General features: G+C 47.7%; 1 protein-coding gene across 2 annotated transcripts in view; it reads left to right on the forward strand.

Moving 5' to 3' along the window:
* SMG6 (SMG6 nonsense mediated mRNA decay factor) overlaps positions 1-17,780 on the forward strand; it is a 227,106-nt gene that overhangs the window by 109,109 nt on the left and 100,217 nt on the right. For both annotated transcript variants that reach the window (XM_041001461.1, XM_041001462.1), the window contains 3 exons: positions 1,001-1,117; positions 3,235-3,403; positions 15,631-15,832. In XM_041001461.1, coding sequence (XP_040857395.1) covers positions 1,001-1,117; positions 3,235-3,403; positions 15,631-15,832 — 488 coding nt within the window. The remainder of the gene's footprint in view (positions 1-1,000; positions 1,118-3,234; positions 3,404-15,630; positions 15,833-17,780) is intronic.

Genomic DNA, 17,780 nt, shown 5'->3' on the forward strand with positions numbered 1-17,780 from the left:
TGGGTGGAAACCCAAGCTCCTGGCTTTATCCAGCCTGGTCCTGGATGTTGCAGGCATTTGGAAAATGAGCCAATGGATGGGGAATCTCTTCTCTCTGCCTTTGAAGTAAATACACTTTTTTAAAAAATGAGTCTGCAGGGGGCAGGCATTTGGTACAGCAGTTGGGCTGCCATTTAGTATGCCTGTGTCCCATATTGGCATCCCTAGGTTCTAGTCATGGCTGCACCATTGATCCAGTTTCCTACTGTTATGCATCCTGAGTGACATCAGGTAATAGCTCAAATATTTGGATCCCTAAATTCATACTGGCTTAACCCTAGTTGGTGTGGCATCTGGGGAGGGAACCAGCAGATGGAAGATACCTGTCTCTCACTCTCCTCTCCCTGCCTTTCAAATGCATGCACAAATATTTTGCAGGCCCCTTAGTCCACAGGGACACAAATCTGTGGTATCTGTTCTTAAAAAGAAATGAACTGTTTCTGTGAAAATAGGTTGTTTGTGCTATCTGTGTTCAATTAGGCGGAAGTGAGGGTGAAATCAAAGATAAGTGATGTAAGAAGATAAGTTTTAAATCTGTATTTTTCTGATCTTAATTAATGTGTTGCTCCTGCGAACTGTACATTACATAGACTGAATAAGTGGAGTTTGGGTTTTTGTTGCCATAGCTTTCCATTTGCAGTAGTCAGTTAAAGGCAAAGTCCCTGCAGCTCCAATCCCAGTGCCCACCTCAAGATGACTGGGCTTCAGGAAGTGCTGAGTTGCAGAGTATACAGTGATGATCCTGATACAATATTAGCAGTTACCTATCTGCCAGTCATCTTGGTGAGCATTTGTCGTGCATTGTCATCTTTTACTGTACAGTCTGCCTTGGCAAGAGGGAATGTTACCACCCCATCCTAGATGAGGACGGAGAAGCAAGGTTTAGGATGTGCAGCTCGTACAGCAGGGGAGAATTGCTGCTGGCTGCGGAGACCTGACCTAGTTTCCTTTCCCTCCCCAGACTGCTTCCCGGAGGAGTGCCGCTCTGTGATCCAGGAGCAGGCTGCTGCCCTGGGCCTGGCCATGTTTTCTCTGCTGGTTAGGCGCTGTACCTGCTTACTTCAGGAGTCTGCCAAAGGTAAGCAGGAGGGTCCCCTGGCCAAGTCCAGGAGGCCTGACATTGCCAAGTCACTTTCCAGCATCTTCTCTCTACTGTTCATTCCTTTTCTTCCCTGTGTCTATTTCCCTGGTCCCCCTCCTCTTGCAGCCCGGTTACATTTGAGGCTGTCATCCCTCATCCCTCTCAGTAGAGCTGTTCTCTCCTGCTTTGCTCCTTGGACACTTAAAATTTTCCTGTGCTTATGGGATGCCATGTGTTTCTGCATTTTTTTTTTGAAGATTTTTATTTACTTTTATTGCAAAGTCAGATATACATAGAGGAGGAGAGACAGAGAGGAAGGTCTGCTATCCGATGATTCACTCCCCAAGTGACCGCAACTGCTGGTGCTGTGCTGATCCGAAGCTGATCAGGAGCCAGGAACCTCCTCTAGGTCTCCCACTTGGGTGCAGGGTCCCAAGGCTTAGGGCTGTCCTCAGCTGCTTTCCCAGGCCCTGGATGGGAAGTGGGACTGCCGGGATTAGAATTGGCACCCATATGGGATCCTGGAGCATTCAAGTTGAGGACTTCAGCAGCTAGGTTACTGTGCTGGGCCCTGTTCCTACATCTTTAGAAAAACTCAAAAACATAGTTTTCCACTTTAATTCATAATTGATGTTTTGGTTTTCCTCCTGTCTCTGTGCTCCTCTTTGGCTGGTACCTGCTGAGCACAGAAGCATCTTTTTTTAAAGATTTATTTTTATTATTTTTTCATTGGAAAGGCGGATATACAGAGAGGAGAGACAGAGAGGAAGATCTTCTGTCCGATGATTCACTCCCCAAGTGAGCGCAACGGTCGAGATCCGAAGCCAGGAGCCCCTTCCGGGTCTCCCACGCGGGTGCAGGGTCCCAAAGCCTTGGGCCGTCCTCGACTGCTTTCCCGGGTCACAGGCAGGGAGCTGGAAAGGAAGCGGGGCTGCCGGGATTAGAACCGGCGCCCATATGGGATCCCGGGCGTGCTAGGCGAGGACTTAACCACTTGCGCCACCGCGCCGGGCCCACACAGAAGCATCTTTAGGAGACTCACTGGACTTTTAGTGCTTGGGTTGAGGCAGTATTCGATCTCTCGAATGACTGCCTTTGGAATTCCAAGTCTAGTTGTAGTGGTCATCATTGTTAGGTAGAACAGAAGACCTCATTCCAGATCAAGTGAGTTAATGAGACCCCATCATCTCTCTCTCTCTCTGTCACACACACACACACCCCAACCCCGCGAATGCCTCCAGTGTTGGGTTGCCCTTTTCTCCTTTTTATTTGGAAACAATTTCAAATTTATAAGACAGTTGCAAAAAAAAGTGTGAAGAATTCGTATGTACTGTTCCCCCAGAGCCCCCTCACTGCTAACATTTTATTATATTGCTTTAATCTATGTACATAACACACACATTTGTTAAATCTTATCATTTCTTCTGAACCATTTGATTTGAATTTGTAGATATAGCAGTGCTTACTCACAGATATTTAAAAGAGACATTTTAAAATCTCTGATGGAAATCAGGATGTTGATAGAATATTACAGGTGTTACTCAGTTTTTACCAGCCATCCTAGTAACATTCTTATTGCCTCAAACAACACTCTGCTGTTTCAGAATAAAACGAGATCGTGCACTGCACGTAGATGCCCTATCCTTTTAGTACCTCCAAAGCAGAATGGTTTCTCAACCTTTCTTTGTCTTTCATGACCTTGACATTTTTGAAGCATATGAGCCATTTATTTTGTAGAATGACACACAGTTTGGGTTTCTGTGCTGTCTCTTCATGATTTTTTAGCTCAGGTATGCAGTCTTGGCAGGGACTCTGGTGCCATCTTGGCACTGGACTGAAGGAAAGCTTGAACATGACCTAGAGTCCAGACCAGTGACTTCAACAGGCCCAGGTGAGGTGGATACAGTCTTTTCAAGGAGCAAACTTGGTGCACTGGTTCTTTGTTCTAATTTTCAGAATCCTCTTGTCCTTACTTATCCTACTTCTAGGCCCAGACTCAGCTTTCCTATGGACCTGGTGTCTTTCCCTCAGAGTGTGCTAGCATCCTAGCCCCTCAGACCTCACTCAGGGCTCACAGCAAACACAGGCCCAGTTGTTGCCCTCTGTCTCCACAGCTCAGCCATCTTCTCCAGAGGATCAGGACGACCAGGATGACATCAAGGTGTCTTCCTTCGTACCAGACCTGAAGGAACTGCTTCCCAGTGTCAAAGTCTGGTCAGACTGGATGCTTGGGCATCCGGACACCTGGAATCCCCCGCCCACGTCCCTGGATCTTCCCTCACGGTGAGTCAGCCTGTCCGCTCCTTCAGTGTTGTTGGCTCCGGCCTCTCCTCTTCGTTTCCTCCTACCTACACCCCACCATTTCTCTGTTCCTTCTTGATGTGCATTTCGGTTTTTCCCTTGCATGTATGCCTTCCTTGTCCTTTGATGCTTTGGGTTATGTCTGTCCCCCAGTTCTGTTCCTCGTCCTCTTGCACATACACTTGCAGTAACCCCCAGCTGCCCCTAAAGTCCAGATGTGTCTGGACGAGTGTATGAGAGACATAACCTCCGGCCTGCTCTCCCTTTAGTTTTTCTTTGTGCATCTTTCGTGTGATCTTAGCATGTGAGAAGGGTGAGTGCCTGCCTCTCTTCATTCACTCATTCCTTCTCACCATTTTTGCTTCTGTCTCTTATTTCAACATAGTTCCTCAAAGCATTTGTCAGCCAGGGTATGCGAGTCTTGAAGTATGTGTGGCTGCCTGGGTGTGTCTGTGTGTACATGTTTATGTATCTTTTATGGGCCTTTTCTCCTTTTTAAAAAGTCATGGTAGGGACTGGTGCAATGGCCCAACTGATTAATCCTCCCCTTGCAAGTGCTGCGATACCATATGGCACTGGTTCGTGTCTCAGCTACTTCACTTCCCATTCAGCTCTCTGCTTGTGACCTGGGAACGCAGTCAAGGACGGCCCAAAACCTCAGGACCTTGCTCCCACTGGGAAACCCAAAAGAACTTCCTGGCCTTAGATCAGCTCAGCTCCGGCTGTTACAGCCACTTGAGGAGTGAATCAGTGGACGGAAGATCTTCCTCTCTGTCTCTCCTCGTCTCTGTATATCTGGCTTTCCAATCACAATAAGATAAATCTTTAAAAAAGAAACCAATGGTAGAGTTGCAGAGAGTGAGAGACACCACCACAACCAGGACTGTGCCAGGCCAGGCCAAAAGCAGGAACTCCATCCTGGACTCCCATGTGAGCGGCAGGGGCTTCAGGCTACGTGGAGCATCATCTTTTGCCTTCCCACTCTTATTAACAGGGAGCTCTATCACAAGTGGACCAGCCAGAACTTGAACTGGCACTCCAGTATGAGACCCAGTGTCATTGGTGGTAGCTTAACCTGCAGTGCCCACCTCTTAATTTTTTTTTTTTGAAGATAAACTTATTTGTTTGAAAGGCAGAATGAGAGAGAAGAGACCTGTGTTCCATGTACTAGTTCACTGTCTAAATGGCTACAATAGTGGAGGATGGTCTAAATTGAAGCCAGTAGCCTAGAACTCCTGGCCACATGGATAATAGATTCCCTAACACTTGGGCCTTCCCAGACACATTAGCAAGGGGCTGAGTCAGAAGTGGAATATCCAAGAATCTAACCAGCACTTCGACATGGGACACTGGCATTGAAGGCAACAGCTTAGCTCACTGCTCCACAGTGCCAGCTCCCCCTTAATCGTTTTTAAGTTTACAATTCTGTTATATAAATTACATCTACAATATTGTGCAACCATGTGTAGCTGTTCCTTTTGCCTGTGTCTTTGTCTCTATCTGTGCCTGGGTTGTCTGCCTCCAGGCTTGTCTGGGTCCATTTACCTGTGTGTGCCTGTGAGTCTGTGTGTCTCAGTGTCTGACTTTGAAAGTTTTGTGTGTCAGCTTCTGGGGGGAGTTGTATAGCTGGGGGTTCTTGCTGTGTCTGTATGCATCCATCTGTGGTCATATGTGCTCATGTCTGTGTCTGTGCCTATCAGTGTCACTTTATGAGGCTCATGTATCACAGCTGGTCATGTCTGTGTCTGATTGTGGGTCCATGCCAGTCTGTTTTCATTCATCCCCTTGGAACTGCTGTGTGCAACTGTGTCCTGTGAGAGCGTGCATTTCGATGTCTGCCTGCTTGGCTTGGCTGGCCTTGGCCTCCCGGACTCTGTGCCTTGCCTGCTTCTTTTGTACCGTCTGTTATGTGTGTCTATCTATATCAAGGGTCAGCAAACAATGACCTACAATCTTAAGAATGGTTTACATTTTTAAATGATTGAAAAAAATTCATAAGAACACCGTTTAATGAGTTGTAACAGTGATGCAAAAGTCAGATTTCCGTGTCCATTAGGGTGGTGTTGGATCACATCCTTGTGTATTTGTCTCTGCTCTGTTGGTGCCTGCTTTCACACTACAGCACCAGAGCTGGGGGTTGCCACGAGACTGAATGGCTCACAGAGCCTCACATATTTACCTCTAGTCCATCACAGAAAAGGCTTACTGACTTGGTGCCTGTTTCCGTGTGCTGCTTTCTCTGTACTGGGGTCACTGGGTGCTCACATGCACGGTGGGGTCTTCATGTGTGTGCATACAGACTACTTCTCTCATTGACTTTGTTCACTGTCCATCCCTTTCTCATTTTCTTCTTATCTCCACCTCTCTGGGTGTATTTGCCTTGCTTTGCTTTCTCCTTTTATGTTTCTTTTCTCCTTCTCTGCCTTTACTCCGTGCCCCTCACCCCGATTCTGCATTGTGGGCTCTCACTGGTCTCTGGGTTGAAAGTAAGTGTATATTTCAGGTCATTCAGCATCCTCTTCTGTGCTCTTGGGAGGGCCTGGAGGAGGGGTGCATATAGGAGGATAAGAGGAGGGATGGTGGCTATACCCGTGACACCTCTGTGGAGTGGATTGGGGAACAGCTGTGTGACTGAATCCATAGGTAAACCACAGAGGGGAGGCAGCAGCAGTTGATTTTTCTATGTGGATGTGTGTGGGCTAACCCACCCCAACCCTCCAATTAGATTTTTTTCCCCCTTGTTTCTCACCCTGACAGTCACCTTTGAAGTGTTAATTCTGCTGTCCCTGTCTCCTCCACCCCCAGCTCTGGTTCTATAACTGAATAGATAATGTTCATGGCATGGTATAGTTCTCTGCATCCTTCCTATGTGTTCTCCTAGATTTCCAAAATACACCCCACGTGAATCTGGGTTGAGCTCTGAGCTGGGCAGCTAGGGGCCACCAAAAGAAAGTGATAGAGATGCTGGGAGGGGCCATGTTTCCCAGCAGTGGAAACAGTCTGGACTTGAAAGAAAATGCCAAGAAAGGACTCAGCTCTCCCAAGTGTCCAAGCCACGGTCTCTGAGCCTGAGCAGGGCTCGTTAATCCTTCCTCTCTTCGCCTAAGGGATGAGGCAGCAGACCTCTGTCCCTGGGCCTTCTCTGGGTCACCTCACCTCACAACCACAGGTCCCTTAGATACAGTCCACTCAGTCTCCATTCACCCACAGCCTGATCTGTCAGGTCTGTTAACTCTCTGCTGCCACATGTCTCCCTTCATCCCTCCTCCCTCCCATTCCCTTGGCTTTTATTTGGCTGAGGAAATGGAAAGCTCACACAGGAAGTACTGGGCTTCATATGCTTGAGGTGCTGAGTCTGTTTTCCCTTTGGATGCTGCAGCAAATGGCCCGTTGCCGGCTCTGCGAGCCGCTGCCCATCTTTGGGCAAGGACTCAATCTGCAGCTGGGCACGTGGTCTAAGCTACGGCCATCCCCAGCTGGATTTCACATCCTGGGCTACAGAGAGGTTGCAGGGTGGAAGGGGGATGCTGGATAAGGGAAGAGGGAGGGGTTTGGGGTTGGGAAACGTGAATCATATTTGCTTAGTCTTTTCAGACTTTTCTTCACAGGGAGAGCAAAATGTATTGAATCTAATTGCCCAGTAAAGAAGTTCCTGTAGCTGTGAGCACCACTTTGTGTGTTCTGACTCCAGTCTGGGCTCCGGATGTCAGCATAATCAAGGATAAAATACCTCTGTGCTCTTTCTGTCATCTTATCAGCAACTGGTCTTGTTTAGAGTGCACACTTAAGCATAAAGGAAGGCTTGCTGTCTTGGAGCCCAACTCGATGATATAGTTAAGGAATGATGTCAAAGTTCAACAGAGCAAACCTGTCCTGACTGCCACTTAGCACCTCTCTGTTGCGTGCTTTCCATGGTTTTTGCCTGCATTTGTCCTCCTTCATCCCTGAGATAAGGTGGCCAGGTTTGCTTCTCCTCCAGAAAGCCCACTCCCAGATGGTCACTCTGACATGTTGGACCTTTATTTCCTCCTGCTCCCTATTTCCCCTCCCTGTCTTTCTTTGGTACGCTTTCCTTATGCAGCATCCTCCACTGACCTAAGGATTTCAAAAGTTGTAATTAGTGACCTTTATTTTCTCCTCTTTGCCCACATGACTCTGCTTCCTGTTCATGTGGAACACCTAGGATGATGGTGGATGAGCAGCACTGTGAGAATGCTTCAGGCAGCTACAGGACTCTTTGTGCCTTCCCTCAAAATGGCACTTAGTAGGCCTGTGAGTCAGACCCAGCGTGTCACCTGTTAGAGGTTGTAATAGGGAGGCTTCTATCTCAGGAGATTTTTGGTGTAGAGGATTATAGATTGGTGTAAAAAGTGGCCTTTCCCACCGTAAAACAGTACAAAGTTCTTTGGTCTGTTTAGAAGAGACCACCAACTTCAGAGGACCATTTACCTACCCCATGTGTTAGCGTGGCTTCAGCACACTTTCATAACTTCTGTACTAGGCCTGTTGTGAGTGTGAGGAAAGGTGTGTATGTCAGCTGATGGAGAGGAGCAGAGCAGCAAACTTCCAGGAGCATAAGCACAGAGGGCCCTGGCATCCCAGGACCTGTGGCAAGGCCAGGGCAGTGGTACGACTCACCTTACTTCACAGTCTCTGCTGAGGCCAAATCTTCCCTCATCTTGATCTCTAGTTCTCAGTAAGTGAAAGAGTCAGGGGACTTTGAGAACATCCAAACCTAGCCCAGCTGTGGCAGTTGGTTTATTGCTTTCAGCTGGTACTTGAACCCAGGTCCTGGTCTTGGAGGCTTTCCCAGCTTTAATCCCCAGAGCTTTCTCTGCAGCTGTATGACACTGCGCTGACCCCGAATGAGGATAGGAAAATAGAATCAGTGCCAAGCCAGAGTCTCTTTTTCATTTGGAGTCTGGCTGTCTGCCCATGACCAGGGTTACATAATGGGAAACATAGCTGGGGCCCTGGAGAGCCCGCGTTTCACCAGGCTGCCCAGACCTTCGCATTCTGATGCTATATATCTTCCTAATTGTAGCTCGGATGCATTTATCACACTGTTGGATTGGAGTACTGTTAAAAAAAAAACCTCTCAGAATTTCTGGACTTGCTGTTTTTTCATGGTTTGTCTTATGTAGTCTGCAGAGCACACTGGAAAAGACTTGTAGGGAGCCCTCTGAAGTACTGTCGTATGGGGGACTAGGGATACAAGGGAGTGTGTAGTTGGCCAGTTTCCTCAGGGAGTCTACAAGTGCTGAACCTACAGTTGGTTAAGAAATTTTAAGTTAAAAAAAAATTAGCTAGTTCACTCAGTCTCATAGGGCAGTTCTGAAATAAGAACTAATCCCAAGTCTAATCGGCACCCCTTCAAGGACACTTAATACGTCTTCCCAAAAGGGCATTTTAGGAGGTCACTAAGTAATAGTCCATCAGCACTTCCCTGAAGGAAGTGGTAGTGATTGTGGGAAGCCCCTTTGCTACCCTGGCTCCCCACCCAGTCTCCCTGGCTCCTGGTTGGGGCGTCAGCACTACAGCCTGGCACCAAGGGGTTCCTCTTCCTCCAAGTGCTGAGTGTGGGGCACACGTGATCTCTCCCACGGCAGAAACTTCCATCCCCTCCCCACACCTCCCATAGGGTTCCCTGTGAGAGGAAGGGGTGTTGGCCTAAGGCTCTGGTCTGACCCCGGCAGGGTACAGCAGCTGACCCCAGGGAGAGTAATTTCCAGCTCTGGGCTGAGGTTATTTGGGTCCAGTATGTGCTAAACTAAGAAGACGTGTTGGAGTGGTTACAGCTAAAAGTTTGGAGAGGCAGGAACCGTGAGAATCAGCACCAGGGAGGCCGCCGAGGGCTCCACTCTTGCCATGGCGATGTCGAGATCCCCTAGGGGCTGCTCATTCCCAAACACAGAGTGCTGATGGGTTTAACACACCATGATGATGTGACAGAGGCTGTGCACAAGCGTGTGGCTTGGAAGAACTGCAATCAAATAAAGCTCTGACCTAGATAGAGATTGAGGGCTGAGAGGGTACTGTAGAGGTGGTCTGGTACTTAAGAAATCCTGGTAGGAGGTTACCATGACCTGCTGTGGGCCATAAGGTCCCAGCTACACAGTTTAGAATGTGAAGTCCATGTTCTTGGAGTAATACAGGATGACCAAGCTTCAGAATGTGATTATTGGACAAAACTGATTTAGAGCTGGGGACTCTCCAAAGACCAGATCTGATTTGTTTGTATAAACTGGAAAGGTAGAAGGGCTCATCTTCAACGATGTCCTAACATTTCTAGGGTCACCCAATAAACATCTCTTGTTCTTGGAGAACAGTCTCTTGCTGCCCTTGTCTTCTAGAAAAGAGAGACCTGATACTTTTGTGTCTTTCTTGTATCGTGATGGCATCTGAAAGACAATGTTTCTATTTCCTAAATCTCACTACCTCATCCCAGGACATGTTAAACTATCTGCCACTTTGGTACCAGAACCAGATCCTCACCCCGTGGTAAGCAGTAGCATGACATTGTGGCTTTCCAGGGGGCCTGCTAAGCCATTTTTAAAGCTCAGGTATTTTGGATTCAGTTCCCTTTGTGCTGTGATCGGCCCACCTCCTGCAGTTTTCTCCAGTTGCCTGAGAAAGCCATCAGGGCAATGATGATCTTACTTGACCCTTTTAAAAACCAGATTTAGTGTGTCCAGAAGACTTTCCTTTGTCTTTTTCTTGAGGCCGTTTGTCTTTCACCTTTGTGGCTGTGTTCCATGAACCTTTCTCTTTTTCAGCTTCCTTGTGCCCAGAATCTGTGCCATCTTGGCTGTATTTCCACATCTCTTCACCCCAGGAGCCAGAAGACTCCAAGTCCTTTCCCATCTGTACTACCTCTCTGATCATCTATAGCTCTGAAACACAATGCAGGGCTTCTTCTCACTCAACTCTTTCCGGGTTTGTTCTGCAGCTGTGGAGTTTGAATGTTAGTGTTTAAACAAGCTGGTATTACACAGGAAATGGCCACCTCCACAGGCCCCTGCAGGCTTGTAACATGGGGTCATTGTACTTGATATTAATCACCAGTCAGGCTGTTCCTCCAGTGAAAATATGAAGGAGTGAGCCCTCGGTCCTCCTTATATTTCCCAGAAAGATGGACTGAGTCCTGATCAAGCCTTAGCACTTATCTCCTTCCAGACTCTATCCTTTTCTCAGTCCTACGCCATTTGGGGTTTTTAGGAAAGTCCCACCTGACCTGTTCCCTGTAGAGCTGGCAGATCTGCCTTTCTTTCTGCGTTCCAGGCGAGGAATTAGATTGGTGGGATATAATAGCCTCACATACCTCACACCTTAATCTTTGGAGCATGGAGCATGCTGTAGTTGGGTAACATCTCCTATGAGAAAGCTCAAACTCAGAAACACAGAAACCCACTGGCCCTCCTGGGAGTATGGCTTCGCAGTTCTCTGGATTGAAGCTGCTTTTCTAATGCTGTTTGCAGAACTAACCCCAGCCTGAAGGGTTAATCTGATTCCCCAAGTCAATATCCCCCAAACAACCAGGCAAGAGTGTGTGTTGGTTCATTTCTGTGAAATGTGTTTCCCCAGTCACCTGGGCTGGCCTGGGCTGCATTGTATCGGCCAGCAGCTGCACTGCACTCAAACTGACAGCTACATTAAACCTTGGAATTCTGAGGCAATAAAAAGTAAATTAACTCTTATTTTTTTCCTTTCCTGGTGGAGTCAGTGAATGCATGTCTGTAGGGAAGGGAGAGAGCCTGGGTTCTGAGTGCATACCTCTCACTCCTCACTGCCGGTCTGTCCTGAGCTAGGATCTGGTGTTGAGACTCCAGCCAGGGGTCTGCTCTCCTGGTGTGTGGTGTGTTCTATGGAGTTGGGCCAGTGGGTCGCCCTGCAACTGCTGATCCCTACTCACTAATCACATCACAGCTGTTGAGAGACTCCCTTGCCACCTTTCTGGGAGCCATAAACGGGCTCATTGGACAGTTTCATATTCTCTGGCTGCTTTGTGTCCGCTTGGTGAAGGCTTCACCCTAACTTTAATGGGATTTCTTGGGCTGTAGGAGTTTCCTCCAAGTACAAGTTGAACTGGAACAAGCTGGAGGACTTGCATGAGCCCACAGCACTCTGGAGGATCCATTTAGAATCAGAGCTTTTTGAGGTCAGAAAATCCTTTTAGGAAGTCCTGTCCAAAGCTCATCCACAAGACTGGGAGTTGTTTAAAGCTCCTTGTAGCCATCCATGTTTGACTTTGGACTCTGGCCCAAGCCAATCTTGAGTCCTTCAGGGTCCAAGGGCTGCTAAGAGGTGAAGGTTAGGGGGTGTTCCTCATTGGGATAAGGAACTAAAGCAGGAAAAAGCTAAGCTTTTCTCCTTCCACTCAGACAGGAAAGACTGTATTCACCCATGGGACCAACCTCCCAGCCGGGGCCTGATGAGAGTGAGCTACAGTGCTGATGCCTGGTCCAGGAATCTACTACCCCTTCCTTCTTCATCATCGTTTTTGTCTTTTTCTTTTTTTTCTTAAGGTTTATTTTATATTTATTTTAAAGGCAGAGTTATAGAAAGAGAAGAAACAGACAGAGTGGTCTTCCACTCTCTGCTGGTTCACTCCCCAGATGGCCTCAGTGGCTGGAACTGGGCCTTTCCAAAGTTGGGAGCTTCTTCCAAGTTTCCCATGTACGTGCAAGGGCACAATGACTTCGACCCTCCTCCTCTGCCTTCCCAGAGCATTAGAATAGAGCTGAATCAGAAATGAAGCCACTGGGACTTAAACTGGCACCCATATGGGATGCTGGTGCCACAGGCAGAGGCTCAGCCTGCTACAGTGCTGGCCTGTCACCTCTCAGAAATATTTTGACTTTTCGGTTCAAAAGCATCACCTAATTTTTGCAAAGCACTTCTTTCTTTTAGTGTTAGTTTCTCGACACGCCCCACTGCCCTGTAGGGCTGTGCGTGTTCTGTGGATATTCACATAGTCGTATTCTTGTCTGTGGTATTCAGTGAGAGGAGATAATGGTGATGGGAAATATGAACAAGCTTGGGTGATCCCTCTGGGACCCAAGAAGAAAACACCTGCTCAGAATCAAGAGTTCAAATATGTGATCACTTTGAACTGACCGGGGCAGAAATGGTCTTTCATCAAAGCATTTTGTGTATTCCCTTCATTCTGCTGTCTAGCTTGGCCCTTGGACCACTTTTATTTATATTTCTGAATTAGGGACTCAGGGCACTTCCTATGTCTTTTGGCATCAGCTCCTGGCTTACAAATCAGTTTTGAAGTAGGAACTCTGATCCACCTTATTTTTGCAGTGAGTCTTAAGGTTTTGGTACAAGGTGGGTGGCAATGGGCAATAGGCAGATGTGGGCAGGGGTCCCTAGTGGTGGCCAGCAATTTCTGGGAGGAGTCAGTTTTGGTTTATCTGAGCCCTAGGGGACAGGAGAGCTTGGTAATGAGAACCACATGGTACCACATATTTCTTCTTCTTGGATCCAAAATGGTAGGGGTGGGAGGATGAGAGAGAGATGTGGGGCCTCCCACTGTGCCAGCCATGGGTAATTTTCTGCTGCTTCTCTGACCAGGGATGCTGCTATCTCACCCCACCCAGACACTGTACCCTTCCATCCTCCTCCCCCCAGCACCCTCCCACCAGTCTATGTCCTCTAGCAGCCTTGACCTGCGCTGCACCAACCAGGGCCCTCAAGCCAAGAATTCAGCTGGGAGACTTTTCACCTTCTTCCTTCTCACTGTCGTCTTTCCTGTTTATTTTCCAAATTGCTGCTCTGCAACCGAGCAATGCCTGTTGGCCAGAGCTCACCAGCGCTGTGGGATCAGACTCAGGCAATGGGCTCAAGTGGCCAGCAGGGCACTGGGGGAGGAAGTGGAGAACTGGAAGAGCCTCCCTGTGCGTCTCCCATGGGCAGCGCTAACCTCGGAGGCGGCCCTGAGCAGCCCTATCACATCCGGTGCTTGTCTCTGCAGCCGGGACCGGAGGATAAACTATCAGAGCTGTGGGGCAGTGCATCATTCCTCTTATTATTTTCTTCTCTACAGATGGGGTCGTGGAAAGTTCAGTTCCTTTTAACCCTCGAAGTTCTGTTTATTCTACAGCTGGTAGCCTGAATGCCGTGTTTCCCATTACATCACAAAGGGGCTCAGGCAAATCTCTGCACAGAAACGTGTTGCAACTGTTTATTTTTTTCCATATTTAAACATTTCTGACAGCCAAACTTGGCTGAGCCAAAAGATGGAGCTTTGTGAATGGGTCTGGTTGTCGGTGTCTGTGCAGAGAGCAGCTTTGGAAAACTCGTGTCCCCCCACTGTGATCCTTCCCAAACGTGTTCTTTCTCCCGGGCGAATCCTGGGAAGCAGGTTCCTCCTGCGGTACACGTGTGTTGATTATGTGCTGCTGTGTGATTAATGGAGCTGTGTTCCGCCTGGTTCCCAGGACGCTCTTGAAATCAAGATGTTTCATTTCATTGCCTTTTCTTAGTGCAGTGATTACAGTAAATAAACCAGGGCAGCCTCTTTCCACCTGGAACCAGTCAGAGTTCCCATACCTCTAGCTCACTTTCTCCAGTGGCTTGTCCCTGGAATGCCACCTTTTGCCAGTCATTAGGAGAAGCTGGTTGGTTAGATCTGAGGTCCCTTCCTATCAGGTGGGACTCCTGTGCAAGAATCTCCCCTGTGGGGCGTTCTAGAATGACTCTTAAGGTTCTCTTTGCTCACTGCCTCTTGCCATACTACCTCTAGAACCTAATTGTGAAGCTTTGTAATTCTCCTATACCTCTCATTCCTTTAGGACTGATAAAACAAGTACTACCTATTTGAAAGTCCTAGGTTAGGTGTTTCTCTCAATAAGAAGAGCCAAATGTGTAATCTCATCACCCCCGTATCTGACCGCGATTGGAGAGGTACCTGGGGCAAGCAAAGCAGCAACAGCAAAAATAAATAAAATGCCTGATGAATTTATAGCATCTAGCAACACAGGAATCTCAGCCACAGCAAATGATGACCTCTACTGACAAGTGACGGTGACAGAGAAATGAACCCTCTTTTTATAATGGAATTTCACCTAGGGAGAGCCAAATTTTGTGGGTTCTCAGGTTTAGCCTGAACCTGTGATACACAGTTAGAATGACCAACTAGCCTGATTTTCCCAGAGCTGAGAGGTTTCTGGGGAAATGGGACTTTCAGCTCAACTGGGCCAATGTGGGTGACCAGACACTTGGCCACCCAGTGTCCTTCCAAATGAGAGAAGACAGAGAGCCCGGGAGGACTGAGACAGCACTGCCGGTGCCGCCTTTGCCGGAGCGCAGGGGAGACTTCACCTTCTGGGAGGATCTTGGCAGGCAGGAAGGAGGTTTTTGTTGGATCAGTGTTTGACAGTTTGTTTGTTTTCCTGCTTACACATACGTAGTTCTGAAGCATGGTAGGGGAAAGCCCCACATGACTCTGCACAGTGAGCTAGACTGTCCGTGACTGGCTGGAGGAGAGCAGCTGATGCCCCGCTGCTGTCTGTGTGGCATATCCTTGGCAGTTCTGAGAGCTGCCGCCGGGCACTGGGTGTCTAGAGTGTTTCAGTAAGTATCTCAGGCACACTGTCTGGAAAAATGACAGGACCCGCATTAGGCAACTGGTTCTCTAAATTCCTTCTCCTCTGGTTAGGATTAAAAATTCCCCCTTCTCAGCCAGTGTTGTGGTGTAGCAGGTAAAGACCTGCTACAATGCCAGCAGACCATCTAAGCACCAGTTCAAGTCCTGAATGTTCCACTTCTGATCCAGCCTTCTTCTAACGCACCTGGGAAAGCAGCTGAAGATGGCACAGAGTCTTGGGTCCCTGTACCCACATCTTAGAGCTGAAAGAAATCCCTGGCTTCAGTCTGGCACAACCCTGGCAGACTGAGGTCTCTTGTGGAGGGAGCCGGTGGATGGACTCTGTCTGTATGTCTGTCTCTGTCTCTATCTCTCTCTCTCTTTAACTCTGCTTTTTCAATAAAATAAGTTTAAACTTTGCATGGATGAACACAAACTGCCCCAGATGACTGCCCTGGGTGCAGTTTAGCATCTTGGCATTTTGGTCCAATTTCCTGGCAGTTGCCAGCCTAGAGCAGCCTTTGCTGCCAGAACCTTCATGCTCATAAGGGCTGGGAACACTTACTGGTCCCACTTGCAAGACGCACTTCTTGTCTTACCTTATTCCTCCTCGTAGGCTTGCTGTGGATGTGTGGTCGACGCTGGCTGATTTCTGTAACATACTGACCGCGGTGAACCAGTCCGAGGTGCCCCTGTACAAGGACCCGGACGATGACCTCAGCCTGCTCATCCTGGAAGAGGATCGGCTCCTCTCGGGCTTTGTCCCCCTGCTGGCTGCCCCACAGGACCCCTGCTATGTGGAGCAAACCTCGGATAAGGTCAGTCCCAGGCCAAACATCCCTCTCCATTCACCCCTCCTCTTAATTCTCTAGACTTTTTTTTATTCTTGGGAAGTTTTCTGTGCAAACGGAACATGATTAAGTCATTGAGAAGGGTGTTAAGGGAAAATATCGACCTTTTAGCCGCTGACATCCAGCTCTGTGTCCTGAAAAAAAAAAAAAGCCCTCTCGACTTCCTTTGGTGTGTGTGTGTACTCGCTGGCATGTTGTATATACGATCATTTCCTCACTTGTTTAAATAGTGCAGCTTGTGTTGGCAGGGCTCTCACTTAGCTCCAAATGGTTTGCATCATGCTTAAAGCACCCTTCTTCCTCCCCCCTTCCTCCTTCCCCCCAGCCACAAAACTCTGCACTAGGAAAACAGCCAGGGCTTTTTCCCTTCTCTAAGGAGGAGAGTGATAAATAGGTGACTAGAGAGAAGCAGACACCATGTGTTAACTTACAAAAAAAGCTTTTAGGAATATGAAGCATTCCCCGCTGCCTGGTTTCTATTTTCTTTCCTCTAAGGATTGTGTTTTAAACTTTTTTTTTTCTTTCTTGTCTGTCTGTTTATAGAAAACAAAGTATTGCACTGGTGGGGACCATGGAACTCCTAGTCTCTGCCTAACAATTGAGTCTATAGCCAGGTGGAGGGCAGGGATGTCCCGCAGCTGCTCTGGGCAGGGGCGGCAGGTTTCTGTGCCCAGGCAGGGGTGCCCTGAAGGCTTGTGTGCAGAATTCTTATCATTGCACATCCTGGGGAGGGAGGCCTTTGGTGAGGAGCATACAAATGGCTGTTCGGGGGAAGCCTTTTCACCTAGTGACATTGATGGCTGCTAGAAGAAGAAAAAGATGAAAACTAATTCTTAGCATGAATTGCAAATAATGCAAATATGAGTCATGTTATATTTAATATAAAAGTTTTAAAAACTTATTTAAAATCCAAAAGACCATTTGTTCATTATAGAAAATTTGGAGATCATATGCAAGTCAAAGAAATACTTTGTCCTTAGTCCCTCACCTACAGGTAAGATCACTGGTATTTTGTTAATGTTTAAGTTCTTCTGCTACACACACACACACACACACACACGTATTCTCTTCAAAAACAAAATGAAGGCCACATTATACATAGTTTTTTGTTGCTTAATATTTTTAATGCATTTTTTTTAAGATTTATTTATTTTTATTGGAAAGCCAGATACACAAAGAAGAAGAAAGACAGAGAGGAAGATCTTGCACCTGATGATTCACTCCCCAAGGGGCCACAACGGCTGGAGTTGTGCCCATCCGAAGCCAGGATCCAGGAGCTTCTTCTGGGTCTCCCATGTGGGTTCAGGGTCCAAAGACTTTGGGCCGTCCTCGACTGCTTTTCCAGGACACAAGCAGGGAGCTGGATGGGAAGGGGGCCTCTGGGATTAGAACTGATGCTCATATGGGATCCCGGTGTATTCAAGATGAGGTCTTTAACCACTTTGGCTACTGCACTGGACTCCTATGCATTCTTATATGTAACCTTTATTATTACTGTTTGAGAGACAGAGAAACTTGACTAAGAGCTTTCATCTGCTGGTTCATTCCCCAAACACCTGCAATGGCATGGGCCAATGCCAGAAGCTGGGAACTCAGTCCAGGCCTCCCAGGGACCCAAGGGTGTGAGCCATCTCCTTCAGCCTCCCAGGAAGCTGCAACCTGGAATGGTTGTCCCACCGAGCATCTTAACTGCTAGGCCATATGCCTGCCTTGGGATTATTTTACATGATTGTATAGTCCTTTTATCAGTCTTTATTTTATTTATTTTTTATCATGTATTCTATTTGTTTATGTTTTGAAGATTTATTTTTATTGGAAGGTGTAATTACAAAGAGAGGAGAGACAGAGAGCATCTATTAGTTCACTCCCCAATGGCCAGAGTTGGCAGTCTGAAGCCAGGAGCTTCTTGGTCTCC

This window comes from Ochotona curzoniae, unplaced genomic scaffold (assembly GCF_017591425.1).
Source record: "Ochotona curzoniae isolate NIBS_2020 unplaced genomic scaffold, NIBS_Ocur_1.0 scaffold_2453, whole genome shotgun sequence".
NCBI classification, from domain to species: Eukaryota; Metazoa; Chordata; class Mammalia; order Lagomorpha; family Ochotonidae; genus Ochotona; species Ochotona curzoniae.